The sequence below is a fragment of the Eleutherodactylus coqui genome, chromosome 13, assembly GCF_035609145.1.
Source record: "Eleutherodactylus coqui strain aEleCoq1 chromosome 13, aEleCoq1.hap1, whole genome shotgun sequence".
In the NCBI taxonomy this organism is placed as follows: Eukaryota; Metazoa; Chordata; class Amphibia; order Anura; family Eleutherodactylidae; genus Eleutherodactylus; species Eleutherodactylus coqui.
Genome location: NC_089849.1, coordinates 55802383 through 55825488, shown reverse-complemented (window position 1 = coordinate 55825488; position 23106 = coordinate 55802383). Strand labels below are relative to the sequence as shown.

Below are 23106 nucleotides of genomic sequence, written 5' to 3'. Positions count from 1 at the left end.
GCAGGAAATTACTAACATTTATCACATTGAGCTAAAAGTGGTGACAGCGTCCATGTCAGTGGTCCCCAAGCTGGGGCTATGCATCTGTTGTAAGACTACAACCCCCAGCATGTCCAGAAGTAGATGGAATGTTTTTTAGTGTCAATAAAAACCTAAAAGTAAAGGATGGTGCCGTTCCTGAAAGTGACGGGGAGTCGGGGAATGTCCCATAGACTTCTGTGGGAGGTGGCGTACATGTCACTCAGAGACGAGTCATCTCTTCATGCTCAGTGTGATCTTCACCGACAGACACCACTGGAATCAGGCGAGTAGAGGAATTACATCCCCTCACTCAGTCACTTACAAGACCAGCACAACAACATAGTCGATGTTGCTGTTCTGACATGACAAGTTCCCTTTAAAAGGAATAACTTTAATGTCCATCATAAATGTCTGATAAATGGAGCCTTGCTGGGAATGGGGTTCCTGCTGACCCCCTATTGGGACAAGACCCATGACTAATGGTATTAAACATTTATATTGCTCTATCCATTTTAGTCTATGGAGGTTTTTAGAAACAGAAAATTTTGCACACTCTTGTTTCCTCAAAGGGTTTGTCCAGTTGTAAACTTCTGATGGCCAAGCCTTAGAACAGAACATCACTGCACTCTCGCACTGAGCCGATTCCTATAGGAAGCAGACAACTCCGTTCCTCCTGTAGTGGTCAGACTTCGTATTACTTTGCCTGTAATACCAAGCATGACCACTGCAGTGATAACAGGGCTGCCTACTTCCTGCAGAAATCAGCTCAGTGCTAGAGTGCAGCGGCCTAGCGAACAGCTGACCAGTATGGGTCTTAGGCGGCAGACACTACTTCCCGAGCCGAACAATAGACTATCAATAGTTCACAATAGGACAACCCCTTTAATTGCCATAAATCCCTCGTCTCCTAATAGAATTGTGATCCCATCACTGGGGCTCCATCCTCAGACATTTATGATGTTTCCTACAGTTCAATGGGTAAAATAGCCCTTTAAAAACGATATTTTCGTTTTGGCTTACTTCCCTGCAGCGGTGTGTTCAGTCCCCTTTTATAGGAGAACAACTTCTAGTTAAAAAGGTTCTCTGGGAGTTAAGAAGAAGTTAAAAAAAAAAGAAAAAAAAGAAAGAAGATATTTGGGCAGGAAATGCGTTAAAACAAACAACTAAGCCGTACTCCCCACTCAGCATTTTCCCAATCCAGCACAGGAGCCGCAGTCCCGGCACCAGAAGGAATTGAAGCGGTCATGTGCCGCTCATGGTAAACTCATGGCTGATCGGGCACGTGACTGCTTAGCCAATCAATGACCTACGACCTCTGTAGCTTTTTCCAGATGGGAAGTGGAGTGCCTGTGCCAGTCCAGGCAGGAGGGAGGATGAGCCATGTGAGTAGTAATTATGGCTTGTGAGTTCTCTCTCCCCCCCCCCCCCCTTTAGTTTTAACCCATTCCCTGCCCATATTTATATATTTTTTAACTCTTGGAAAACTCCTACAAACTTTCTAATTAACATTACATGTCAAATAAAGAGACTGCATGGTCATAGCGTCAATGCAATGCTCTCTCCAAAGAGCAGAGCCCCTTTACACACCGGCCAGTGCACAGCGATGCTGCTCCACGGAGCACTAGAGACAAGTGAAACCGTTCTGCTACATCCCAATTACACAATCTCATAAAGTGCTATTGAGCCCCAGCTCTACGCCAAGTGCAATACAAAAACACTGTACGGTTAGAGGAGTAGAATCAAAAATCATTTGCAGTGTATATTACAGATACCACAAGTGTGCTGTAGTACATTCTGTTATAGAAACCGTACAAAGATACCGCGTTACCAATCCGGCTGCCATATTGGCTTCACAGATCAATCATATTAAAATCAAGTGAAACATTTTATATTATTCAGATTACTCAAAAAATTAAATTATGCATAGAAATTTCCTTAAGAGGGTTTTCCCAGGACTGACTTCTCACCTAGGCATCGGATAGGTAATAAAAGGCTGAATGGTGGGGTCCCCACCAATCCCAAGAACAGGGGTCCCCCCCCCCTTCTCATCATGCAGGCTTACTGCACTCACCCTGAATGGAGAGGCGGTTGCGCATGCACGGCACTGCTACATTCATTTCAATGGGGCTGACAGAAATAACTAATAAGTAAAAGCACTCAGCTATCTCCGTCAGCCCCATTGTAGCGGAATGGAGCAGCATCGCACGTGTGTGACCGCCACACCATTCAATCTCCTCCTTGCTGCAGGGGGTGCAACATGACCGCAGTGAGGAGGAGAGGCAGAAACAGGACTTCTGATCTCCGGATCAGACTTATCACGCATCTCATGAATAGGCGATAAAAGTCTATCTTGGAATAACCCCCTTTAAGTGCATGGTATTACTATATACCTCTCTGACAGCAGACCATACGGATGCATGCATGTTGGGAATTCTTTAGCTGCGTAGATACTTTCTATAACCGTATTGTATCTAAATAACAGAATGTGTGAGTAATGACGTGTGTGTGTGGAAAGAAGGCAAATGCTGATTTATGTAGAACCTGAAACACTGCACTTTCTGCTAACCTGACATTGGCCAAAGGTAATCTCAATACCAGATTATCAAGACATTGTTAGATGGCACTGATCCAGAAGAAAGAGTGGGGAAAGCAAGCATGCCCACCCACAGCTGGAAAGCATGCCCACCACCATTCCCAGAGGAGCGACAGTCGTTCAGTGAATGGAGATGTAGCGAAGATCTCTTCTGGCTGTCCGCCTCCATTCAAAGACTGAACAACTCCTCTTTGCACTGAGCAAGAAGTCGTGAGGTTTCAGTGAGCTGAAACATCGACCTCGCTCAGTAGGCACTAGTCTCAGTACACAGAACGACTATCGCCCCCCCCCCCCCCCAAAAAAAATCACCATTTCCAGCGACTTTTAAGGCGATAATCGCCCTCCTAGAAAGATACCTTTACCACAGGGCATGCAGCAAAAATAAGGCATAGACAAGAATCACACCTCAAGTGAAGGGCCTGGAGATACACCAGAGAGGATGCGGGATATCTTGTCCGGATCTCTTCTGGCTTATTTTCAGACCCTACACCTGTAGGTTTTTAGCACCTGAACCCTGATCATGTCCCTTTATTATTTCCAATAATCCAGCACCTTGTAGTCACAACCGTGCCAGATTATAGGACTTTTACTGCACATAGGACCAATGCCATGCTATCTTAGTAAATCAGTGTAAATCAAGAACAAATGAGGTCTACTGCTACAATCCCCAATATTCACATGACCAGTCCTTGCTGTTTGCAGTCCGAGAGCCTACGGTAATGCGCTATTTTGCAGGCGGCTTCGATTTGTTGTATATCAAGAAGTCGGAGATGTCGTGCCAGATGTTGCTGTCATCATACAGGTAAGTCATGGAGGACTGTAACGATGGCTGGAGAGTGTGTCTGTGGTATTCAAAGAGCCACAACACTAATCCCCACACCAAGGCGGCGAACCAGGGAAAGACGTCCTGTTTAGGTTCAGCGATATAACCTTTCTCAACCGCAAGTCTGGAGAGACCGAAGAGGACGCGAGACAGCAGGTACATGTTTATCTGCAAGGAAACGAAAAGGGTTAATACAATATTACCCGCCATTTATTAGTATAACTCGTCCAGTTGTAGTCCAGGTCAGAGAAATACATCAGCTATCTGTTGCAGACGTACCATGCACGGTCCTACAGGGGGAGCCCTGGAGCCAAGCCATCACATATGACTAAATAAGCCCTGTGGTTGTTAATGCTCCCAATAAGACAAAACGAATGGTGTCTCTGTGTATAAGAGCTCACAACCTACGGGGATTTAGTCGCTTGTTTAAGTGATTATTCAGGTAGCTGTCATCCCAGGTAAATACGGGTCCCGACAGGGCAAGTGATAGAGAATCGCTCACCTGTCGTCGTCGCTGAGCTAAAAACTAAGCAACCAGCAGCCCGATTAAACAGGCAGTTCATCTATGAGCGACTACCTGTTTACTGTGAATGTAGGTGGTGGATGGAAGAGATCTCTGGCCGGCTCTGCCTCCATTCAGTGAAGATTACCGCTGCTGTGTGAAAGCACAGAACTGATAATCGCTGGGATGGCAGTCGGACACTAAAGCACCCAACAAGTGTCCCTTGTACAAGTCCTCTAAATGGAGCGGGAGTAATGAATAATAGGTAACTGTGCCCAGGGAACCACCCCTTACGCTGGCATACACTAACGAGTATCTGAGCCGGCCGGAATATACAGTACAGGGTGAAGAGACAAGGGGAGCTTGTTGAGGACTTGGTAGAGTGGACATACTTGTGACTAGGTCAGGTTATCTATGGCTAATGGACTATGGTATAGGCTCTGTGAAGAAAAGGGTCTTCAGGCACACTTAAAACTGGGGATGTTAGGAAAAAGTCTAAAAGTCCAGAGTAGCGGATTCCAGAGAATGGGTGCAGCATCAGAGAAGACCTGCAGATGGGAGTGAGAGGAGTAATAAGGATGGATAAGACTTGTTATTGGCCGAGTGGGCTTGTAGATAGAGGCGAGAGCAGATAATCCCGGCGGTGCTGAATTGTGGGAGAGTTTTTAATTGATTTATGCAAGAAAACGATAAACCCGTGTAATGAGCGACAGAGGCAGAAGTAGAACAGAAAACATGGCTGCTGCATTCATGAGGGATTGGAAATGATGGAAAGCTGCTCAAACGGATTCCTTATTGTCTCTGTTTGGGCAATAAAAGTCAATAGTTCCAAAAACAGGATTCAGACAAGCCCAAGGCCCAAGACGAAACCCGGAAACCTAATCTAAAATGGGATGTGAATGCACCCCTATACAACGGCGTATCCTCACCTGGCTATTGATGTGGTTATTCTCTCCGAACACCAGCCACCCCCCTACACATGCCGCCAGGAAGGAGTGGAATTGCCATTTGCTTCCATGTATTTTCTCTTGAGCAGCCAAGAGACTCTTATAGGTGAAGACGAAATACGCCAGATTCCGCGAGTGCGTGAAGGTCGCCTGCAGGATCGCTTGCAGCTTCTCTCTTAAACTGGAGACACAAATAAGAAGCGGCCTCCATATAATGACTTCACAGTATGAGCTTATACAATTATTAACTCAAACAGCACAGCAGTCATTACATTTACCATAATAGGGCACAATACCCCCAGAATCCTCCTATAAAAGGGGCCGCTTCTCTTTAAGGGAATTAAGAGTTTTCCTACAGTAACCGTTTACCACCTATCCACGGGAAACATTATAAACAGTTGATGGTAGGACCCCCCACCGATCACTAGAACAAGGGTCTTCAATCCCAATTTCCCTTTACCTGCATCAACATGGTACATTTGTATGGAGTGGTGGTCAAACACATGGCTGCCACTCCATAGAAAGTCTATGAGTTACTACTGAGCACAACTTAAGTGGGTATCGCAAAATAGACTATCTACAGGAGAGGTGATACAATTCTGATTGGTGGGTTGGGGGGGGGGGGGGGGATCTCACTGCAGAGACCCCCACCGATCCTGTGTCCCTTTCTCCTGTCGTGATTGCAGGCTTGCTGCATCCATCCATCCATCCACAGCGGAGATTGAATGTTGCGATGGTCGCGTGTGTACAGTGCCTCTCCATTCATTTCAATAAGGGGTGATAGAAATAACCAAGTACAAGCGATTGGCTATCTTCGGCAATGAATGGAGCGCCACCACACGTGCATGACAACCGCTCAATTCAATCCCCTCCTCACTGCGGGGGGTGCAGTCATCCTGCAGTGAGCAGGAGAGGGGAATACAGACCACCGTCCTCAAAAATAGGTGAGGTTTCAGGAGTGAGACTCCCACCAATCAGTCATTTATCACCTCGCCTATGGAGGGGTGATAAAAATCAATTCTGGCACAATACGTTTATAAGGGGTATTCCCATCTTATGAAGTGATGGCATTCCTTTAGGATCAGCAGGGGTCTAACCTCTAGGACCCCCACGATCCACTGTGCCCACTGTTTTGCCCTAAACGGTGACACCCAGACCACCTGCTGAGCAGGGAACTGCAGGACAACCTCATTCATGCGAGTGGCGATGGCTGCAGTTCCCTGCACGGCCTTGTGGCCGGGATCAGAGCTGTGCAGGAAGACTTAGAAGGAGGCAATCCCTCTACCAGCGCTGCACCACTTCATTACCAGGACTGTGGGGATCCCATCTGATCATGAACAATGGCATATCCTAGCAATATGCCATCCCTTCATGCAATACCCTTTTATGCATACTCCGCTAATAAGACATGAGGCAGAGGCGTAACGTGAAGCTCCTGGGCACCGATGCAAAACCTGGAACAGGGCCCATCAGCTATAATAGTTTAGTCATAGTACTGGGCTCCCTATATGGAGAAGAGAGGCCCTATGGGCCCCCAAAGGCGCCTGGGCCCAGGGGTAACCACATCCCCCTCTAGTTATGCCAGCGACATGAGGAGAGAATTTTAAAAAAAGAGCCTCAGATGCTGTATTCTAGGTTTAACTTTGGGTTCCAGTGCAGGACCGCAATGCATCTTGGTCAGCCCCCAACTGCTCCATGTGGCCACGTGCCTAGATGGATTTGTACAAGCTTTGCCCACTGCCCTTTAATTCCGCCCTGTCTCATTCTACCCTCCATCGCACGTATAGAATACGTTACCTTCCACTCTTGAACAGGAATGTCATCACCAGGGCGTGGGGGGCCCGGATTTTTGCTCCATATCTTTAAAGAAAAATAAGAAAAAAGTGGATTAATTATAATTTAATAAAGACAACTGAAAACATACCCAGGCTGCATCTAGTGAACCGAATCATCAGAGCGGGACTCCTCTGCTTCTCCACACCGAGTGTAGTTTTGAAATGAAGACCTATAAATGTCATAGAAGAGCGCCCCCTATCTGTGACCCCCTCAAAAATCAGAGTAGACACTATGTAGATGCAAAAAGATCCCCACCCTCCATTCTCTGGATCTGTGGGGTCCCAGTGGTTAACTCCCATTGATCTATTAGTTTTCACTTATCCAATGCATGGATAAGAACTTTAAAGAAAAAAAAAAAGGCGCCCCCCCCGTCCCCCCGTCTCTGGAACACCCCCTATATAATAAAGAGGTATAAGCTTTAGAATAGTTTCCATTCCTCACAGTTTATAAGATCACTGCTCACCACAACTGGAGGAAAGTAATCTTGCTGATATTCCAGCACTCCCTCCCCCCATATGAAGCCTGCACTGACCCGCTGCTCCCTCTCCCCGTATAACGCCTGCACTGACCCGCCGCTCCCTCTCCCCCGTATAACGCCTGCACTGACCCGCTGCTCCCTCTCCCCGTATAACGCCTGCACTGACCCGCCGCTCCCTCTCCCCCGTATAACGCCTGCACTGACCCGCCGCTCCCTCTCCCCCGTATAACGCCTGCACTGACCCGCCGCTCCCTCTCCCCCGTATAACGCCTGCACTGACCCGCCGCTCCCTCTCCCGCGTATAACGCCTGCACTGACCCGCCGCTCCCTCCCCCCGTATAACGCCTGCACTGACCCGCCGCTCCCTCTCCCCCGTATAACGCCTGCACTGACCCGCCGCTCCCTCTCCCCCGTATAACGCCTGCACTGACCCGCCGCTCCCTCTCCCCCGTATAACGCCTGCACTGACCCGCCGCTCCCTCTCCCCCGTTTAACGCCTGCACTGACCCGCCGCTCCCTCTCCCCCGTATAACGCCTGCACTGACCCGCCGCTCCCTCTCCCCCGTATAACGCCTGCACTGACCCGCCGCTCCCTCTCCCCCGTATAACGCCTGCACTGACCCGCCGCTCCCTCTCCCCCGTATAACGCCTGCACTGACCCGCCGCTCCCTCTCCCCCGTATAACGCCTGCACTGACCCGCCGCTCCCTCTCCCCCGTATAACGCCTGCACTGACCCGCCGCTCCCTCTCCCCCGTATAACGCCTGCACTGACCCATTGCTCCCTCTCCCCCCATATGACGCCTGCACTGACCCACTGCCCCCTCTCCCCCGTATAACACCTGCACTGACCCGCTGCCCCCTCTCCCCCGTATAACGCCTGCACTGACCCGCTGCCCCCTCTCCCCCCATGACGCCTGCACTGACCCGCTGCTCCCTCTCCCCCCGTATGACGCCTGCACTGACCCGCTGCTCCCTCTCCCCCCGTATGACGCCTGCACTGACCCGCTGCTCCCTCTCCCCCCGTATGACGCCTGCACTGACCCGCTGCTCCCTCTCCCCCCGTATGACGCCTGCACTGACCCGCTGCTCCCTCTCCCCCCGTATGACGCCTGCACTGACCCGCTGCTCCCTCTCCCCCCGTATGACGCCTGCACTGACCCGCTGCTCCCTCTCCCCCCGTATGACGCCTGCACTGACCCGCTGCTCCCTCTCCCCCCGTATGACGCCTGCACTGACCTGCTACTCCCTCTCCCCCGTATAACGCCTGCACTGACCCGCTGCTCCCTCTCCCCCCGTATAACGCCTGCACTGACCCGCTGCTCCCTCTCCCCCCGTATGACGCCTGCACTGACCCGCTGCTCCCTCTCCCCCCGTATGACGCCTGCACTGACCCGCCGCTCCCTCTCCCCCCGTATGACGCCTGCACTGACCCGCTGCTCCCTCTCCCCCCGTATGACGCCTGCACTGACCCGCCGCTCCCTCTCCCCCGTATAACGCCTGCACTGACCCGCCGCTCCCTCTCCCCCATATGACGCCTGCACTGACCCGCTGCTCCCTCTCCCCCATATGACGCCTGCACTGACCCGCTGCTCCCTCTCCCCGTATAACGCCTGCACTGACCCGCCGCTCCCTCTCCCCCGTATAACGCCTGCACTGACCCGCCGCTCCCTCTCCCCCGTATAACGCCTGCACTGACCCGCCGCTCCCTCTCCCCCGTATAACGCCTGCACTGACCCGCCGCTCCCTCTCCCCCGTATAACGCCTGCACTGACCCGCCGCTCCCTCTCCCCCGTATAACGCCTGCACTGACCCGCCGCTCCCTCTCCCCCGTATAACGCCTGCACTGACCCGCCGCTCCCTCTCCCCCGTATAACGCCTGCACTGACCCACTGCTCCCTCTCCCCCCATATGACGCCTGCACTGACCCACTGCCCCCTCTCCCCCGTATAACACCTGCACTGACCCGCTGCCCCCTCTCCCCCGTATAACGCCTGCACTGACCCGCTGCCCCCTCTCTACTCCCTATAATGCCTGCACTGACCCGCTGCTCCCTCTCCCCCCATATGACGCCTGCACTGACCCGCTGCTCCCTCTCCCCCCGTATGACGCCTGCACTGACCGGCTGCTCCCTCTCCCCCCGTATGACGCCTGCACTGACCCGCTGCTCCCTCTCCCCCCGTATGACGCCTGCACTGACCCGCTGCTCCCTCTCCCCCCGTATAACGCCTGCACTGACCTGCTGCTCCCTCTCCCCCCGTATAAGGCCTGCACTGACCCGCTGCTCCCTCTCCCCCTGTATACCGCCTGCACTGACCCCTCTTCCCCCTGTATAATGCCTGCACTGACCCGCTGGCCCCTCTCTATAATGCCTGCTCTCCTCCTCCCCCTGCATAAAGTCAGCACTCCCCCCGCTGCTCCCCCTCTATAATGCCTGCTCTTCCCCTGCATAAGGTCAGCACTCACACTGCTCCATTTCGGAAGCCTTTGATGACGGCCAGCAGAGCCCGGTATCTCTTCCTCCTGAGTAGCTCGTTGAGTGCACGGAGCAGAGACCTCGGGAGCACCGGTCCTGCCATTCTCACAGCTTCTGACAACCTGTACCTCGCCACTTCCGGGTTCAGAGAACACTTGCGTTCCACTGCGTTCAGGTGCAACCAAAAATTATCTCCGTGCAGCAAAAAGCCCTCGCGCGCTTGGTTCCGTTTAGAGATTACGTGCACTGATTTTTTGTATGTATTGGAAATTACATTCAGAGTACACTATATTGTAAAACGGTGATGACAAATTTCACCCCCAAATCTCGGTTGCCTAGTACGGCCTCCGTTACCATCAGCCATGTACAAATTACATCTGCAGGACCCCCTGTGTGTGTTTGTAGTCCATGACATTTTATTACTTCTCTATGTGTAAACTGCATCCCTCTGCTGGCCGTGTTCAGTATTGCACCTAGGCGCATTTCCCATAATGCTGCTCATAGGACATCTGCAGCCTGCAAGATGGCGCAAGCAATATTTGAGGCATTTGAAGGTGATAAAAAAACATAAAACTGATTGATATATTTTTTGCTGTGCATGCAGAATGCTGGCCCGGCCTGAAACCCGCGTCCTGCCGGTGCGGCTCGTGTTAGAGCGGGGGGGAGGTGCAGCTTGGGGAAGAGCTGAGGGCGGCTGCAGCGGAGGGGAGCAGGCTTCCGGGAAAAGCTGCTGTGTGGGGGGGAAGGCGGCCGCTGGAAGAGCGCTGAGGACAATGGTGCTGCCCTGCATGTGGTGGCCATGCTGGGGTTACTGGGGGTCCCCCATGCAGGCGCCCCCTCCTCAGTGCACAATGTATATGGCGTCTGTTAACGCCTCACTGATATATATATATCCTGACTGTTATCTGTAACCGCGGCCGCCATTGGGGATGCTTTCACATCTGCGTCTGGTTGGGGGGCTGGAAAGTGGAATCCCCCCTGGCTGAATGGATCCGTCATATAACGGACGCGAACAGCGCCGAACGGATCCCATAGACTATAATGATCTCCGCTCAGCTGCGCCGCATGATTGCGGAAGAAAAAGTGCGAGTATTTCTGCAAAGAATTGCAGATGTGAAGCCCCCCAAGGCTGCGGCGCCAGCGGTTTTCATTCACGTGTAGTCCGTTTAAAAAAACTCCAAAAAACGGATAAAACAGCGCCGTATTACTCAACGTGGTCACATGCGCGTGCGAGTTTTTTCATGCAGACACGGACAGTGCGCAAAATAACTCATGGCTTTCAGTGTTTTGGGCAGCGCATGTATGGCGTCCGTATGCTGTTCGCTCTTTTTTTTTTGATGTGGAAAAACAAAATTGGCGCGTTTGAGTTTTTTAGGAGGAAACGTGAAAAGCGCAGAAAATAAACGGACCCGCGGACTGAATAAGGCGCCGCGCACGTATGACGAAGCAGCTGTTTTTGCGGACATTAGACTTGTTTTCAGCGCCCGCGGGCCCCCTTACACGGCGTGTTTACGCAGCGCTGACTCCTCGTGTATTTGCATTGCGGTGTGGTAATATTGAATGATCTTGTATGCAGACGTGTCGTGTGTGCCGTGTGCAGAGCGAGGCGGGCGGCTACGAAAGACACGCACTGCAGGGTATCAGGCGGGTTATAATAAGGGGGGTCATGCATCTGCCTTGGGGATTCCCCTTTCCTGCTTAGTTCGGGGAGTCCCCGCAGCCGAACAGTACTGGCGCCAGATGGAACCCATCCGCACCTGACGAACCCCATTGACTATAATAGGGTGTGCCCGCTGCCCACCCAGCTGCCCGGCTTTTAGACGGAAGAAAAAGCGTTGTATGCAATGCGTTTTCTTCCAGTATGTTCACCCAGATCTGCGATGGGACCGCCGGCCGGACAACGCGACGCAGTTGTGGAACCGCCCGAACCTCAGTGAGCACAAATGTAAACCCCATTCTTGTAATGAGGTCATATACAGGAGCCATTATCATTTTTTTTTTAACTTTCGGCATTGCGGTGCAGGAAAAAAATCACGGCATGTCCGCTTTCTGGTCATTCCCTCGGCTCTACCCGTCTCCCACCCTCTCTCATTGCAAACAGTGGTAAGGGGCAGAGAGGGGGCGTGAGCTCAGTGCACTGCTCCCCGGTCCGCCTCCTCCCCCTGCAGAGAGGGGCAGCATATATCAGCCGGGCGTGAAAACCGGACAAATATACGCCCGTCTGATTAACCCCTAAGAGAGAAGTATCACACATGCTGTAGACTTTGAATTGTTGACCTTGATGGGGATGTTACACAATCTAACCTCTTGAATTGGAACAATAGAACAGAAGAGCTTGGAAGCATCACTCGAGTGTTTCTCATAGTACTCTTCTCCAATGCATCAAATAGGCGCACCTGATTGATAAGGCTGTGATGCCCCTTGAGTGTCACCTCAATTAAGTGATTACTTTAACAGTGTTTTAACATGGGTTTAAAAGAAAAACCGCAGCATGTCCAATTCTATTCCGTATTATGAACTGAAATTGCCCATTGAAGTCAATAGGATTGTGCAAACATGCATGATACGTGCGTATTCACTGTGTATCCATGCCTTAAATCCAGGGGGCTTGGTGTTTTTTTTTTTTTTTTTTTCATGTATTCAAAAAGCAGAGAGTATGCGCACCAAAAAAAAATGCATCCAGGTACACAAGGAATACGCAGAGTGCCGGTCCGTGAATACGCTACACAATCACAGAGCAAAACTAAATGTGCTCGTGTGATGAGCCCTTAAAGCGCTGCGGAATAAGTTGGCGCTATACAAATAAAGATTATTATTATTATAATTATTATTAAGGCTGGATTCAGACAGGGGGGTTGGATGTGACATTTGGTTTGTTACAGATTTTCCACAGTGGAAAATCATCCCTTGTGGACCTACCCTTAAAGGGCTGCACTGGTGAAAACACATTTTTCAATCCCACCCTCCTCATCTGATTAGCACACTTTGGAGGTCTCTTCTTTATATTGCATCCACTTTCATACAGTGCAGCCCCCTATCTGATGCTTATCAGGCAGCATCTTGATGTTTGGATTTCTCTCTGCTTTCGCTTTCACTATTCTGTGCTACTAGTGCATCAGCACAGCATAACATGAGCACCTGGAGACCTTACCATCTCTACCTACAGGGAGGACACTGGCATTACTATCTGTATTCATCTACATAAGCTGATCATTATCAGGAACTGTGATAGGGATGTCTGTGTCCCCATCTTAAGAGCTTGTGTGGTAGGGTCTTGTGTATTTACATGACCGAAATCCGCTTATGCCTGCATATGTTGCCCGCTGCGGTGAGTTTATGCAAATGCACTGTGTATTTGTGCACGCAAAAAAGAATTCCCAAAATTACATTCATTTTGTGCATAAATATGCAGGTTTCCGGGTTCAGTACGTTCTTGACAAACTATCAGTAGAGAGGATCGTCCCAAAAGCCAACCATGCACAGACAGCTGTTTCAGGGTGATTGCCCCTCATCACTGTGCAGTAGGTTTCTGGATTGTCCAATGAGAGACCTATAGATGTGGGTTGAGAAGGGTATCATTTCTCCCAAAGGAGAGCACCTAGAAGGTGCGAGGAGACTTATAAAGCCATCCATGCTTCTCTGTGAAATATGCAAATGAGAAGATGGAACAATATCTCTACAGCACCACCTATTGGAAGGAAACATTCCAAGTGAACATCAAGTCAATGTTAGACCTTTTAGCAAGCCTTGTAACAATGACTGGGAATTATGAGCCAGAGCCAACCATGCACAGACAGCTGTTTCAGGGTGATTGCTCCTCATCAGTGTGCAGGAGGTTTCTGGATTGTCCAGTGAGAGGCCTATAGATGTGCATCGAGAAGGGTATCGTTTCTCCTTATAGGGGTTGTCCCGCGCCGAAACGGGTTTTTTTTTTTTTTTCAATAGCCCCCCCGTTCGGCGCGAGACAAACCCGATGCAGGCATAAAAAAAACAAACCGTCCAGTACTTACCCGAATCTCCGCGCTCCGGCGACTTCTGACTTACCTTGTGAAGATGGCCGCCGGGATCTTCACCCTCGGTGGACCGCAGGTCTTCTGTGCGGTCCATTGCCGATTCCAGCCTCCTGACTGGCTGGAATCGGCACACGTGACGGGGCGGAGCGACGAGGAGCCGCTCTCTGGCACGAGCGGCCCCATTCAGAAGGGAGAAGACCGGACTGCGCAAGCGCGTCTAATCGGGCGATTAGACGCTGAAGATTAGACGGCACCATGGAGACGAGGACGCCAGCAACGGAACAGGTAAGTGAATAACTTCTGTATGGCTCATAATTAATGCACGATGTATATTACAAAGTGCATTATTATGGCCATACAGAAGTGTATACCCCCACTTGCTGCCGAGGGACAACCCCTTTGAGGAGAGCACCTAGAAGGTGTGAGAAGACTTATAAGGCCATAGGCAGCATTCCAGCTCTCCATTTGCATATTACCCAGAGGGGCATGGATGGCCTTATATGTCTCTTCACACCTTCTAGGTGCTCTCCCTAAGGAGAAACGATACCCTTCCAAACCCATAAAAAGGTAGCTGTCACAATGTACAAAGGGGAAATGCCTTGCAGTGAGAGAGGGTTGTTTGTGCTGTCCTGCTGTTCTTACTGCTCCTTGTGCTGTATTTGTATTATAAGCTTGGCTCTAGCGCTGTATTTGATAGATGCTTTGTTCTGGTGCTGTATTTATGTACTGAACTTGGTTCTGGTACCGTATTCACTGAGCTGTTCTAGTGTTGGGTAAGCTGCTATCTTGTTGCTTTCTGCACAAGTAGAATACAGACATAGTGCCTATTAGTACAATATATATAGTTTTTGTTATGCATAAGCGGGGGAGGGGTGGAAGGGTGCCATCATGCCATCTAACCTAAGGCTGGCACTATTGTTGCAATGTCTGACTTTTTAATGTGATGTTTCAGTCTCACCGACCTGTTCTTCTTTCTTTTTTTCCCTTTTCTAGGCATGGACAACCAGACCGTCCTTGCTGTTCAGTCACTGCTGGATGGACAGGGTGGTGTGTCGGACCCCACAGCTCAGAATGTCAGCAGCTCTGCAGCCCTCCAGGGACTTGGTATGATGATGGTGTTTTTGCTTTATTTGCGGTTCAAGCTGCGCCTTATTCACACTCTTTGTTAAAAAAAAATCAAACACCTAGAAGGAGTTGTCATTTTGTGTGATTAGATGAACGGTCTTGTCACCTGAGGCCTTAAAAGTGGTTCCCCCCCCTCCCCCCATGGCCTATAAAAGTCTCTCGGAAGCTCCTTGTGTGCAGTGACCTCTTGTGTAGAGCTTGTTTACCACTAGACGCTTCTATGACACGAAGAAGAGATTTCATCCAGTTAAAAAGTTAGAGAGGGGCATATTATTGGAATACAGGCTGAACTAGATGGACATGGTCTTCCTTCAGCCTAACATACTATGTTATAAGAAGCTGATTGGTCATATTAACCAATTGCCCACCACCCAGACCGTTCTGTCAACACTGTTAGGAGGTGTTGGATGTGTGAGGTCACACAAGATGACCGGGCTCAGGACGCTCCCAACAGACCACCAGTAGAGAGGATCGTCTGACAAGCACAAGCAGCTATTATTGTTTTGTTGGCCGTCATCCAGAGACAGGTGCCACCATCGTTACAGACCCCTCTGTCTTTTAGAACCATTTCTAGGCGCTTCGCTGAAGGACCAGGTCTCGTGAATGATGAAACTGGATGCTACAGAGTGGAACTTGGTTGTCTTCAGCTATGAAACCAGGTTTAGTTTGGGCACTGGCGACTGCTGTTTTTGCAGCTGGAGACCCATGGGTGAGCGCCAAAATCCTGCCTTTGCTGTGGAGCGGCACACTGCTCCCTGCTGGTGTGATGGTCTGGGGGGGCCGTCACATATGACAGTTGGTCACCCCTACTAGCTTTACAAGGAACAGTGACAGCTCAACGATATGTTCAGGACATCCTGCAGCCACGTGTGTTCCTGCCCGTATCACATCCTGTATCCAAGCTAGAGACGGCCCAACAGGGTACTAGAGCCTCCATGCCCACCTGTATGACATCTTGTATCCAAGCTAGAGGTGGTACAACAGGGTACTAGAGCCTCCATGGCCATCTGTATCACATCTGTAGAGGAGTAACATTGTGATGAAACACATACATGATGGATACTGATAGATCATCCCAAAATGCTGCTTCTTGTTGCAGATGACGAAGATGTTTTTCTGTGCGGGAAGTGCAAAAAGCAGTTTAACTCTTTGCCTGCTTTCATGATCCACAAGCGGGAACAGTGTCATGGCAATACCCCTTCCCTGGCATCCGTCTCCCTGGGTAATCACAGCGTGTATACACCACCAGTCAGTTCTGTACAGCAGCCGCCCGTTAACAGACAGGTGAGTAGATATGATGCCTTCAGGATTGTCCTTCAGACAGAGAATCAGATTGGGTTTATAGGCAAACATGAGATTATATTATCCAGCAAGTAGTTTCCTCATGCCATGGTCCTCACACCTTGTCTTCATGGACCTTACTTGGTGCACATGGGCATCGTGAAGTTGGAACAGAAACTTCTCCAAACTCTTACCACAAAGTTGGGTAAAAGTACATGGCTATGTGGCTGATTTTATGTACCTATTAGAGATGAGCGAATCTACTCGGTTCGGGTGTTTTTGCACTCGAGCACCGCTTTTTCCGAGTAACTCACTACTCGGACGAAAAGATTCGGGGGGGGGCGTGGTGCAGCGGGGGATAGCAGTAGGGAACAAAGGCGAGCTCTCCCCCCCCCCCCCCCACTCCCCTCTGCAACCCCCCGCTCACCCCCGGCGCCCCCCAAATCTTTTCGTCCGAGTAGTCAGTTACTTGGAAAAAGCGGTGCTCGAGTGCAAAAACACCCGAACCGAGTACGCTCGCTCATCACTAGTACCTATTTACAATGGGTGTTAGTATTGCCATCTCAGAGAGGATATGCTATGAAAGTTTGATAGGTTCCAGTCCCAGAGGTGGGACCTGTACCTCTCTCAAGATCTGATCCTCCCGACCTGGCCAGAGGTGGTCGGGAGTACAGAAACGGCTGAGCGGGCTGTCTCAGGCTCTTCTATAGCTCCCATAGAAGTGTATGGGAGTTAGGGAAATGATGGAGCTCGCTGTGCTATGCTGTTCTTCTAACTCCCATTTACTTACTGTGTATAGAAGTTACAGGAACAATGTAAGAGAGCCTGCTCGGATGTTTCTGTAGCCTCAGTTGCCACATACAGAGGGATAATGGCATCTTGGCCATAACAGGCCTAGATAGGAGTACCCCTTTAGTAATTAGGATGGGGGTGCAGGTTCGTTTTAGGTTGCTCATAGTTTAACACCAAGAAATGTGAAGAAAATGCACAAGATTAAGAGTGGATTTACACGGGACAACTATCGGCTGAAAAAAAAAAAACTTTCAAAAAAGTGATAGTTGTCCCGTCTAAAAGAGAGACCCGATAGTATACTGAGCAAGAAATCTCTTAGAAGATGCTAGACGCTTTGTTTCGGCTCACTGAAATAAAACGACTAATGAGCAACTTCTTGCTCAATGTAAACAGGCAGTTGTTCACATCTGAAGGACTGCCTCTTCACAGTGAATGGAAGTTGGCGGCCAGAGAAGCTTTCCATATAAGCGCCCAACAGTCGCCCCAATGACTATCATACCTGTGCTTTCACACAGGAGCAATAACTGCTCATTGAACGGAGGCCGATTGCACCAGAGATCTCTTCCAACCACCCGCCTCCATTCACTGTGAACAGGCAGTCATTCAATTGTAAACGACTGCCTGTTTACACTGAGGAAGAACTTTCTAACTAGTCGCTTAGTTTCCGCCCAAAGTCAAGGCGTCAAGTGTTGTCTGTGTACTGAGAGGCACTGTATGGAAATATTGTATTACAAATGGAAATAGATAACTTTGTGAAAATTTAGAGCCAAAATTCTTTACATAAAAGTCGTTTTTAAAGTAAAGGCCACGCTCTGGGCATTGTGGGTTCAGCCCTATACATCTCATAGGCGCAGGTTTTGATGCATTTCTTCCTGGTACATGTTTCAGAAGATTTTTTTTTAATTCACTTCTAAGCAGATATCCACCTATATCGCAGTTCCGCCGTCACCTCTCATCCAGACTCTGGTACAAGGCAATGTCTTGGTGAATGATGAAGTCCTGCTTTCTGCAATGTCAGCACTTACCTCGCTGGATCAGCCCATGCCACCCACGCCAGCCCCTGTGCAGGTAACAGAGAACGGACCAATAATTTTAAACAGTGAGGCCACTTTGCTGACAGTGATCGGATTGTTGAAGCCGACTGCTGGATGGTAACTCATCAGTGAAATCAGTGGATGATCATATTGTGTGGTCACGCTGAGTCCTCCGGTGGGCAAGAAGAGCCGGTTGTAGCGGCTCTTCATTTTGGCTTCTGAACAGAGGCGTAACTATAGGGGATGCGGTTGCACCCGGCCCAGGAGCCTTAGGGGGCCCATAAGGCCTCTCTTTTCCATATAGGGAGCCCAGTACTATGAATAAAGCATTATAGTTGGGGGCCCTGTTACAGGTTTTGCATTGGGGCCCAGAAGCTTCAAGTTACGCCTCTGCTTCTGAAGGATTGTCTTGAGCAGAGGACCTACCTCTAGGTGGATAACCCATTTTAGCCATTTTATGACCAATGGCTATCGATGCTCCTGTGTTCTGCTCACATTCTCAAGTTCTGGTATTCCCACTTTCAAAAAATTATAACTTTTTTTAAATTCTCAGGTTCTATATCTACATGAGGGCTTGTTTTTTGAGAAATGAGATGTATTCTTCAATGATACTATGTAACATAACATGTGATGTATTGGAAAAATTTTTTAAAGTGGGCAAAACAGGAAAATAAGGCAGTTACACCATTTTGGGGAGGTCTGTTAATACAACATTCATGGTGCAGTAAAAATGACATTTCTGTATTTTGTGGTTCAGTAGGATTTCAGTGACACCAAACTTTGTATAGTTTTTTTTTATGTAGCACTACTTAAAAAAACAACTTCTTTTTTCATTTTTTAAAAAAGAATTACTTCCTGTCGCAGTATTTTAACCCACCAGAACTTTTTTTTATTTTTCCGTTGAAAGAGCTATGTGAGGGCTGATTTTTTTGCTGGGCGACCCGATGCTTTTTAGCAATTTTACCCATGTTGTGGTTTTATGCCCCTATTTTTTTGTTCATGGCCTGCCAAAATTATTTTTGCTGCTTTTATTTTTCGTCATATACACGGCTATATTTTAATATCTTTTGCAATGTTTTTTTTTTTTTTTACTTTGCTACGTTTAAATAAAGTACAGGCATGAGTTTGTAATTTTTGTTTTGAAGATTTTGACATATAATTTGCATGATCTTGGAGGTGACCAAAAATGCGCAGTTCTGGCATTGCGTATTTGTATTTCTTGAAGCATTCACTATGCAAGATTAATAATGCAATATTTTAATAAAGTGGACCTTTACAGATGCAGTGATACCAAGTTTTACATTTTTTCTGTTTTGTTTTTTTTTTAATGCGACAGCTGCGAAAAGTTTTTTTTTTTCCATTTTATTTTAGATTTCTGTAATACTTTAGGTTGTTTTTTTTTACTTATTTATACTTTTTTAAAGTCCTTATAGGGATCTGGAACTTGCAATAGTTTGATCACTTATATAGTATGATGCAATACTCTGGTATTGCATTATACTGTTTTTCAACATGCTGCCTATTAAGGACATGCCACGGGTACGTTTTAATAGGCTAAAAATCATGGCAGCTCTGGGGGTCTTCAGAAGGCTCCTGTCTGCTATGACACCCGGACAGCACCTCTGCCATCTTATTGCGGCAGAGCAGTTCTGGACATTTAAATCCCAATTGATCGGCACATTTCAATGCCGTTGTCAGACTTGACAGTGGCGTTTAAAGAGTTAACAGCTATGATCTGAGTTCTCTCTGTTGCGGGTGGGTGTCGGCTCCATACACCCCATATACTATATTGTTGGAGACTTCTGATAGTAATCTGTGATGAAAGAAATAATGATTGATCCCCATATCCAATACGTTTGTCTTTTACAGAGTAACCTCAGCATGCACACTGGTGGCGCTTATCTCCATGCGCCCTCTCTGCCTCCCCGACCTCCGCATCCACCACCTCCGCCAGCCCCAGCAGGCCCGGGACAGAACCTTATGGGGGTGCCAGTCCAAGCAAACAGTGGTAGCTGCAGTACTGTGGTGCAAGTCTACAGCTCTCCCATCAGTATGCCAGGGAACACTGGCATGGAAATCCATGGTTTGGGTATGGCACCCTACACCCAGATAGAGGTAAGTACAGTTCTGGAGAGCCTTTATGGTAAAGTCCCTCGCTGGTAGAACAGCCACGTTAGATATAAAGTCAATAGAATCTCACCAGTGGCTTTATTGACTAGTGCAATAGTAATGGATTTCACTAGGACTTCAGAGTATTGCCTCCCTCCAATGCCAGTGTGGCAGAAAGAGGGAGTCTAAGACTCCGCTGATGCCATGATTTAGTAGGGGGTTGGACCCGATGACCCTGGAGAGAGAAAAGGTATACACACTAGCTCAGGGGTCGGTATAAGCACCGTTTTTGTTTTTATATTTAGATATAGATACTGTATATAACCAAGACCTATTGGACCCTTGGGATATTCCCCAGCACCCTCCTGTGCCTGGTTTTGAATGAGGGAAGCTAACATCATAATTTCTAGTTGTTGTTCAAGGCTTCTCTAGATTTGGAAGTGTGATGGTGTGTCTGATTTTGGATAGAACCACCACACCAAGTAAGTCCCACTTTATACATTAGTGCCGGTCAGAGTGCAGTCTTTTTTTTTCCAAATGTGCTATGCTCAGGATAAGTTATTAATATTTGATTAAAGGAGCTCCGTTGCTGGAAATCCCTGCCGATCGGTTGATTGAAGTGACAGCGATGCTTGGGGGATCACCACTGTCAATTTAGTCCATACTGGGCACAGCGCCGTACATTGTATAGTGGCTATGCTGAGTAGTGTAGCTCAATCCCATTCATTTCCATGGGACTGAGCTGCTCCCAGGCTATGTGGCTGACTGATGGATGTGATATTAGGGGCGATGAGGAACATAGTAACATAGTATGTAAGGCTGAATGAAGACAATGTCCATCTAGTCCAGCCTGTTTATCCTCCTGTGTTGTTGATCCAGAGGAAGGCAAAAAAAACCCAAGAGCGGAAGCCAATTAGCCCTTTTGGGGAAATAATTCCTTCCCAACTCCCTAATGGTAATCAGTCTAATCCCTGGATCAACCCCTAATAGTTCCTACCTGCCTGTATACCCGGATTAACAATTAACCTAAGATTTATAACCTATAATATCCTTCCTCTCTAGAAAGACATCAAGTCCCCTTTTAAACTCCTCTATGGATTTTGCCATCACTACGTCCTCAGACAGAGTTCCACAGTCTCACTGCTCTTACAGTAAAGAACCCTTTTCTGTGTTGGCGATGAAACCTGCTTTCTTCTAGACGTAGTGGATGTCCTCTTGTTACCGTCGCAGTCCTGGGTGTAAACAGATCATGGAAGAGATCCTTGTATCGTCCCCTCATGTATTTATACATAGTTATTTGGTCGCCCCTTAGCCGTCTTTTTTCCAGGGTAAATAATCCCAGTTTGGATAGCCTCTCTGGGTATTCCAGTCCCGTCATTCCATGTATCAGTTTAGTTGCCCTTCTTTGAACCCCCTCCAGCACTGTAACATCTTTCCTGAGCATCGGTGACCAGAACTGTGCGCAGTATTCCATGTGAGGCCTGACTAGTGCCTTATATAATGGGAGGATAATGTTCTCGTCCCTCACCCCTATACCTCTTTTAATGCACCCCTAGATTCTATTAGCTTTTGCAGCAGCTGACTGGCATTGGTTACTCCACTTAAATCTACAGTCCACTAGTACCCCAGGTCCTTTTCCATATCACTTTTCCCTAGCAGTACCCCATTTAGTGTATATTGGTGACATCCGTTTCTCCTGCCCATGTGCATAACCTTACATTTATCAACACTGAACTTCATTTGCCATTTTTCTGCCCAAGCCCCCGGCTTATCTAGGTCCGTTTGTAGCCGTACCTTGTCCTCCATTGCATTAATTGTATTGTATATAATTGTATGCAAGTAATGATTTCCTTGGCTGATTCTATCTGCAGGTTCCCAGCCAGTGTGTTGAGAGTACAGTTTATAACACTCCCCCAGTATACAGCCCAGGAAAACAAGGGCTGAAATCAAAAACTACAAGTAGCTGCTCACCTTGCGCTGACGTCAATGGGACAAATATGGGAAGTCTGGAGCCGGCCATCCCCAACAAGACTCGCCACCCAAAGACGGACAGCAGTGGTCAGAATGGTGAGTGACTACATTGCTGACGGCCAGGCGGCCCATGGCTCAACAGCATTGGAGAATACGTTTTTTTTGACCCTGCACTTTATGTTCCCTTTTAGTGGTCTGTAATTTTGATGCATAATGCACCTACTGTATATACTCACAGTATACATGCATGCAAGTGTGTTTCACATATATACTTCCCCCGTTCTGGTTTGCATTCTTATTTAGGGAAGCTGAAATCTCCTAAGCTGAAGTGTACGTTCTGCGATAAAGCCTTTGGGAAGAACTTTGATCTCCAGCAACACATTAGAAGGTAAGACCTGTTTCCCGGGAGCTTTAATAGTTCAGATCACTTTAAATGCTATTTAATGGGAATTTCAAATATATCTATATTTAACAAATGTAATGTCAGAATCTGGCGGAGGGAAACAATCCCGGGGATTTTGTACCTGGACACATACAGATATGGCTTCTGCTGCAGCTAGAACAGGAAATCCCCGGACCTTACGCCTTGGGATTTATTTTTTCTCTGGGGGGGTGTTAGAGTCTATATGCCCCCCTTACCGCCCACCCTGATCGGCCAGGTTGCATCCCAGAAGCCATTGCATCAGTCAGTCGCAATACGCTACATCGTGTATGGCAGGAACTTGACTACAGGCTCGATGTGTGTCGAGTAGAGATGAGCGAGTATACTCCCTAAGGCACATTACTCGAGCGAGTAGTGCCTTAGCCGAGTATCTCCCCGCTCGTCTCTAAAGATTCGGGGGCCCAGCGCTGGTGACAGGTGAGTTGCGGCGGGGAGCGGGGGGGAGAGAGGGAGAGAGAGATCTCCCCTCCATTCCTTCCCGCTCTCCCCTGCCGCTCCCCGCCCGCCGCCGGCCCCCGAATCTTTAGAGACGAGCGGGGAGATACTCGGCTAAGGCACTACTCGCTCGAGTAATGTGCTTAGCGAGTATACTCGCTCATCTCTAGTGTCGAGTGATAAAGGGGGTCGCATTGATCACCTCTGATGTGGAAAACATTTTTGATGTT

The 23106-nt window shown here is 48.6% G+C and overlaps 2 protein-coding genes across 3 annotated transcripts in view; one reads left to right on the top strand and one right to left on the bottom strand.

Annotated features, from left to right (window-relative positions):
- Window positions 1–1753: 1753 nt before the first annotated feature.
- Window positions 1754–9848, bottom strand: PXMP4 (peroxisomal membrane protein 4). Its single transcript, XM_066587553.1, has 4 exons — window positions 9665–9848; window positions 6684–6746; window positions 4869–5067; window positions 1754–3605 (listed from the first exon to the last, which is right to left on the bottom strand). The coding sequence occupies exons 1-4, from the start codon at window positions 9775–9777 to the stop codon at window positions 3339–3341; spliced, it is 642 nt and encodes a 213-aa protein (XP_066443650.1). The 5' UTR covers window positions 9778–9848; the 3' UTR covers window positions 1754–3338.
- Window positions 9849–10157: 309 nt separating this feature from the next.
- ZNF341 (zinc finger protein 341) overlaps window positions 10158–23106 on the top strand; it is a 28828-nt gene continuing 15879 nt past the window's right edge. Inside the window, exons 1-7 of one of the 2 annotated variants that reach the window (XM_066587551.1) lie at window positions 10158–10228; window positions 14681–14791; window positions 15912–16096; window positions 17804–17953; window positions 19789–20034; window positions 21900–22095; window positions 22303–22387. In XM_066587551.1, the coding sequence (XP_066443648.1) occupies window positions 10198–10228; window positions 14681–14791; window positions 15912–16096; window positions 17804–17953; window positions 19789–20034; window positions 21900–22095; window positions 22303–22387 (1004 nt within the window). In that variant the 5' untranslated portion in view covers window positions 10158–10197. Of the gene's footprint in view, window positions 10229–14680; window positions 14792–15911; window positions 16097–17800; window positions 17954–19788; window positions 20035–21899; window positions 22096–22302; window positions 22388–23106 lie in introns of both variants that reach the window. The other variant, XM_066587550.1, reaches the window with a different exon arrangement.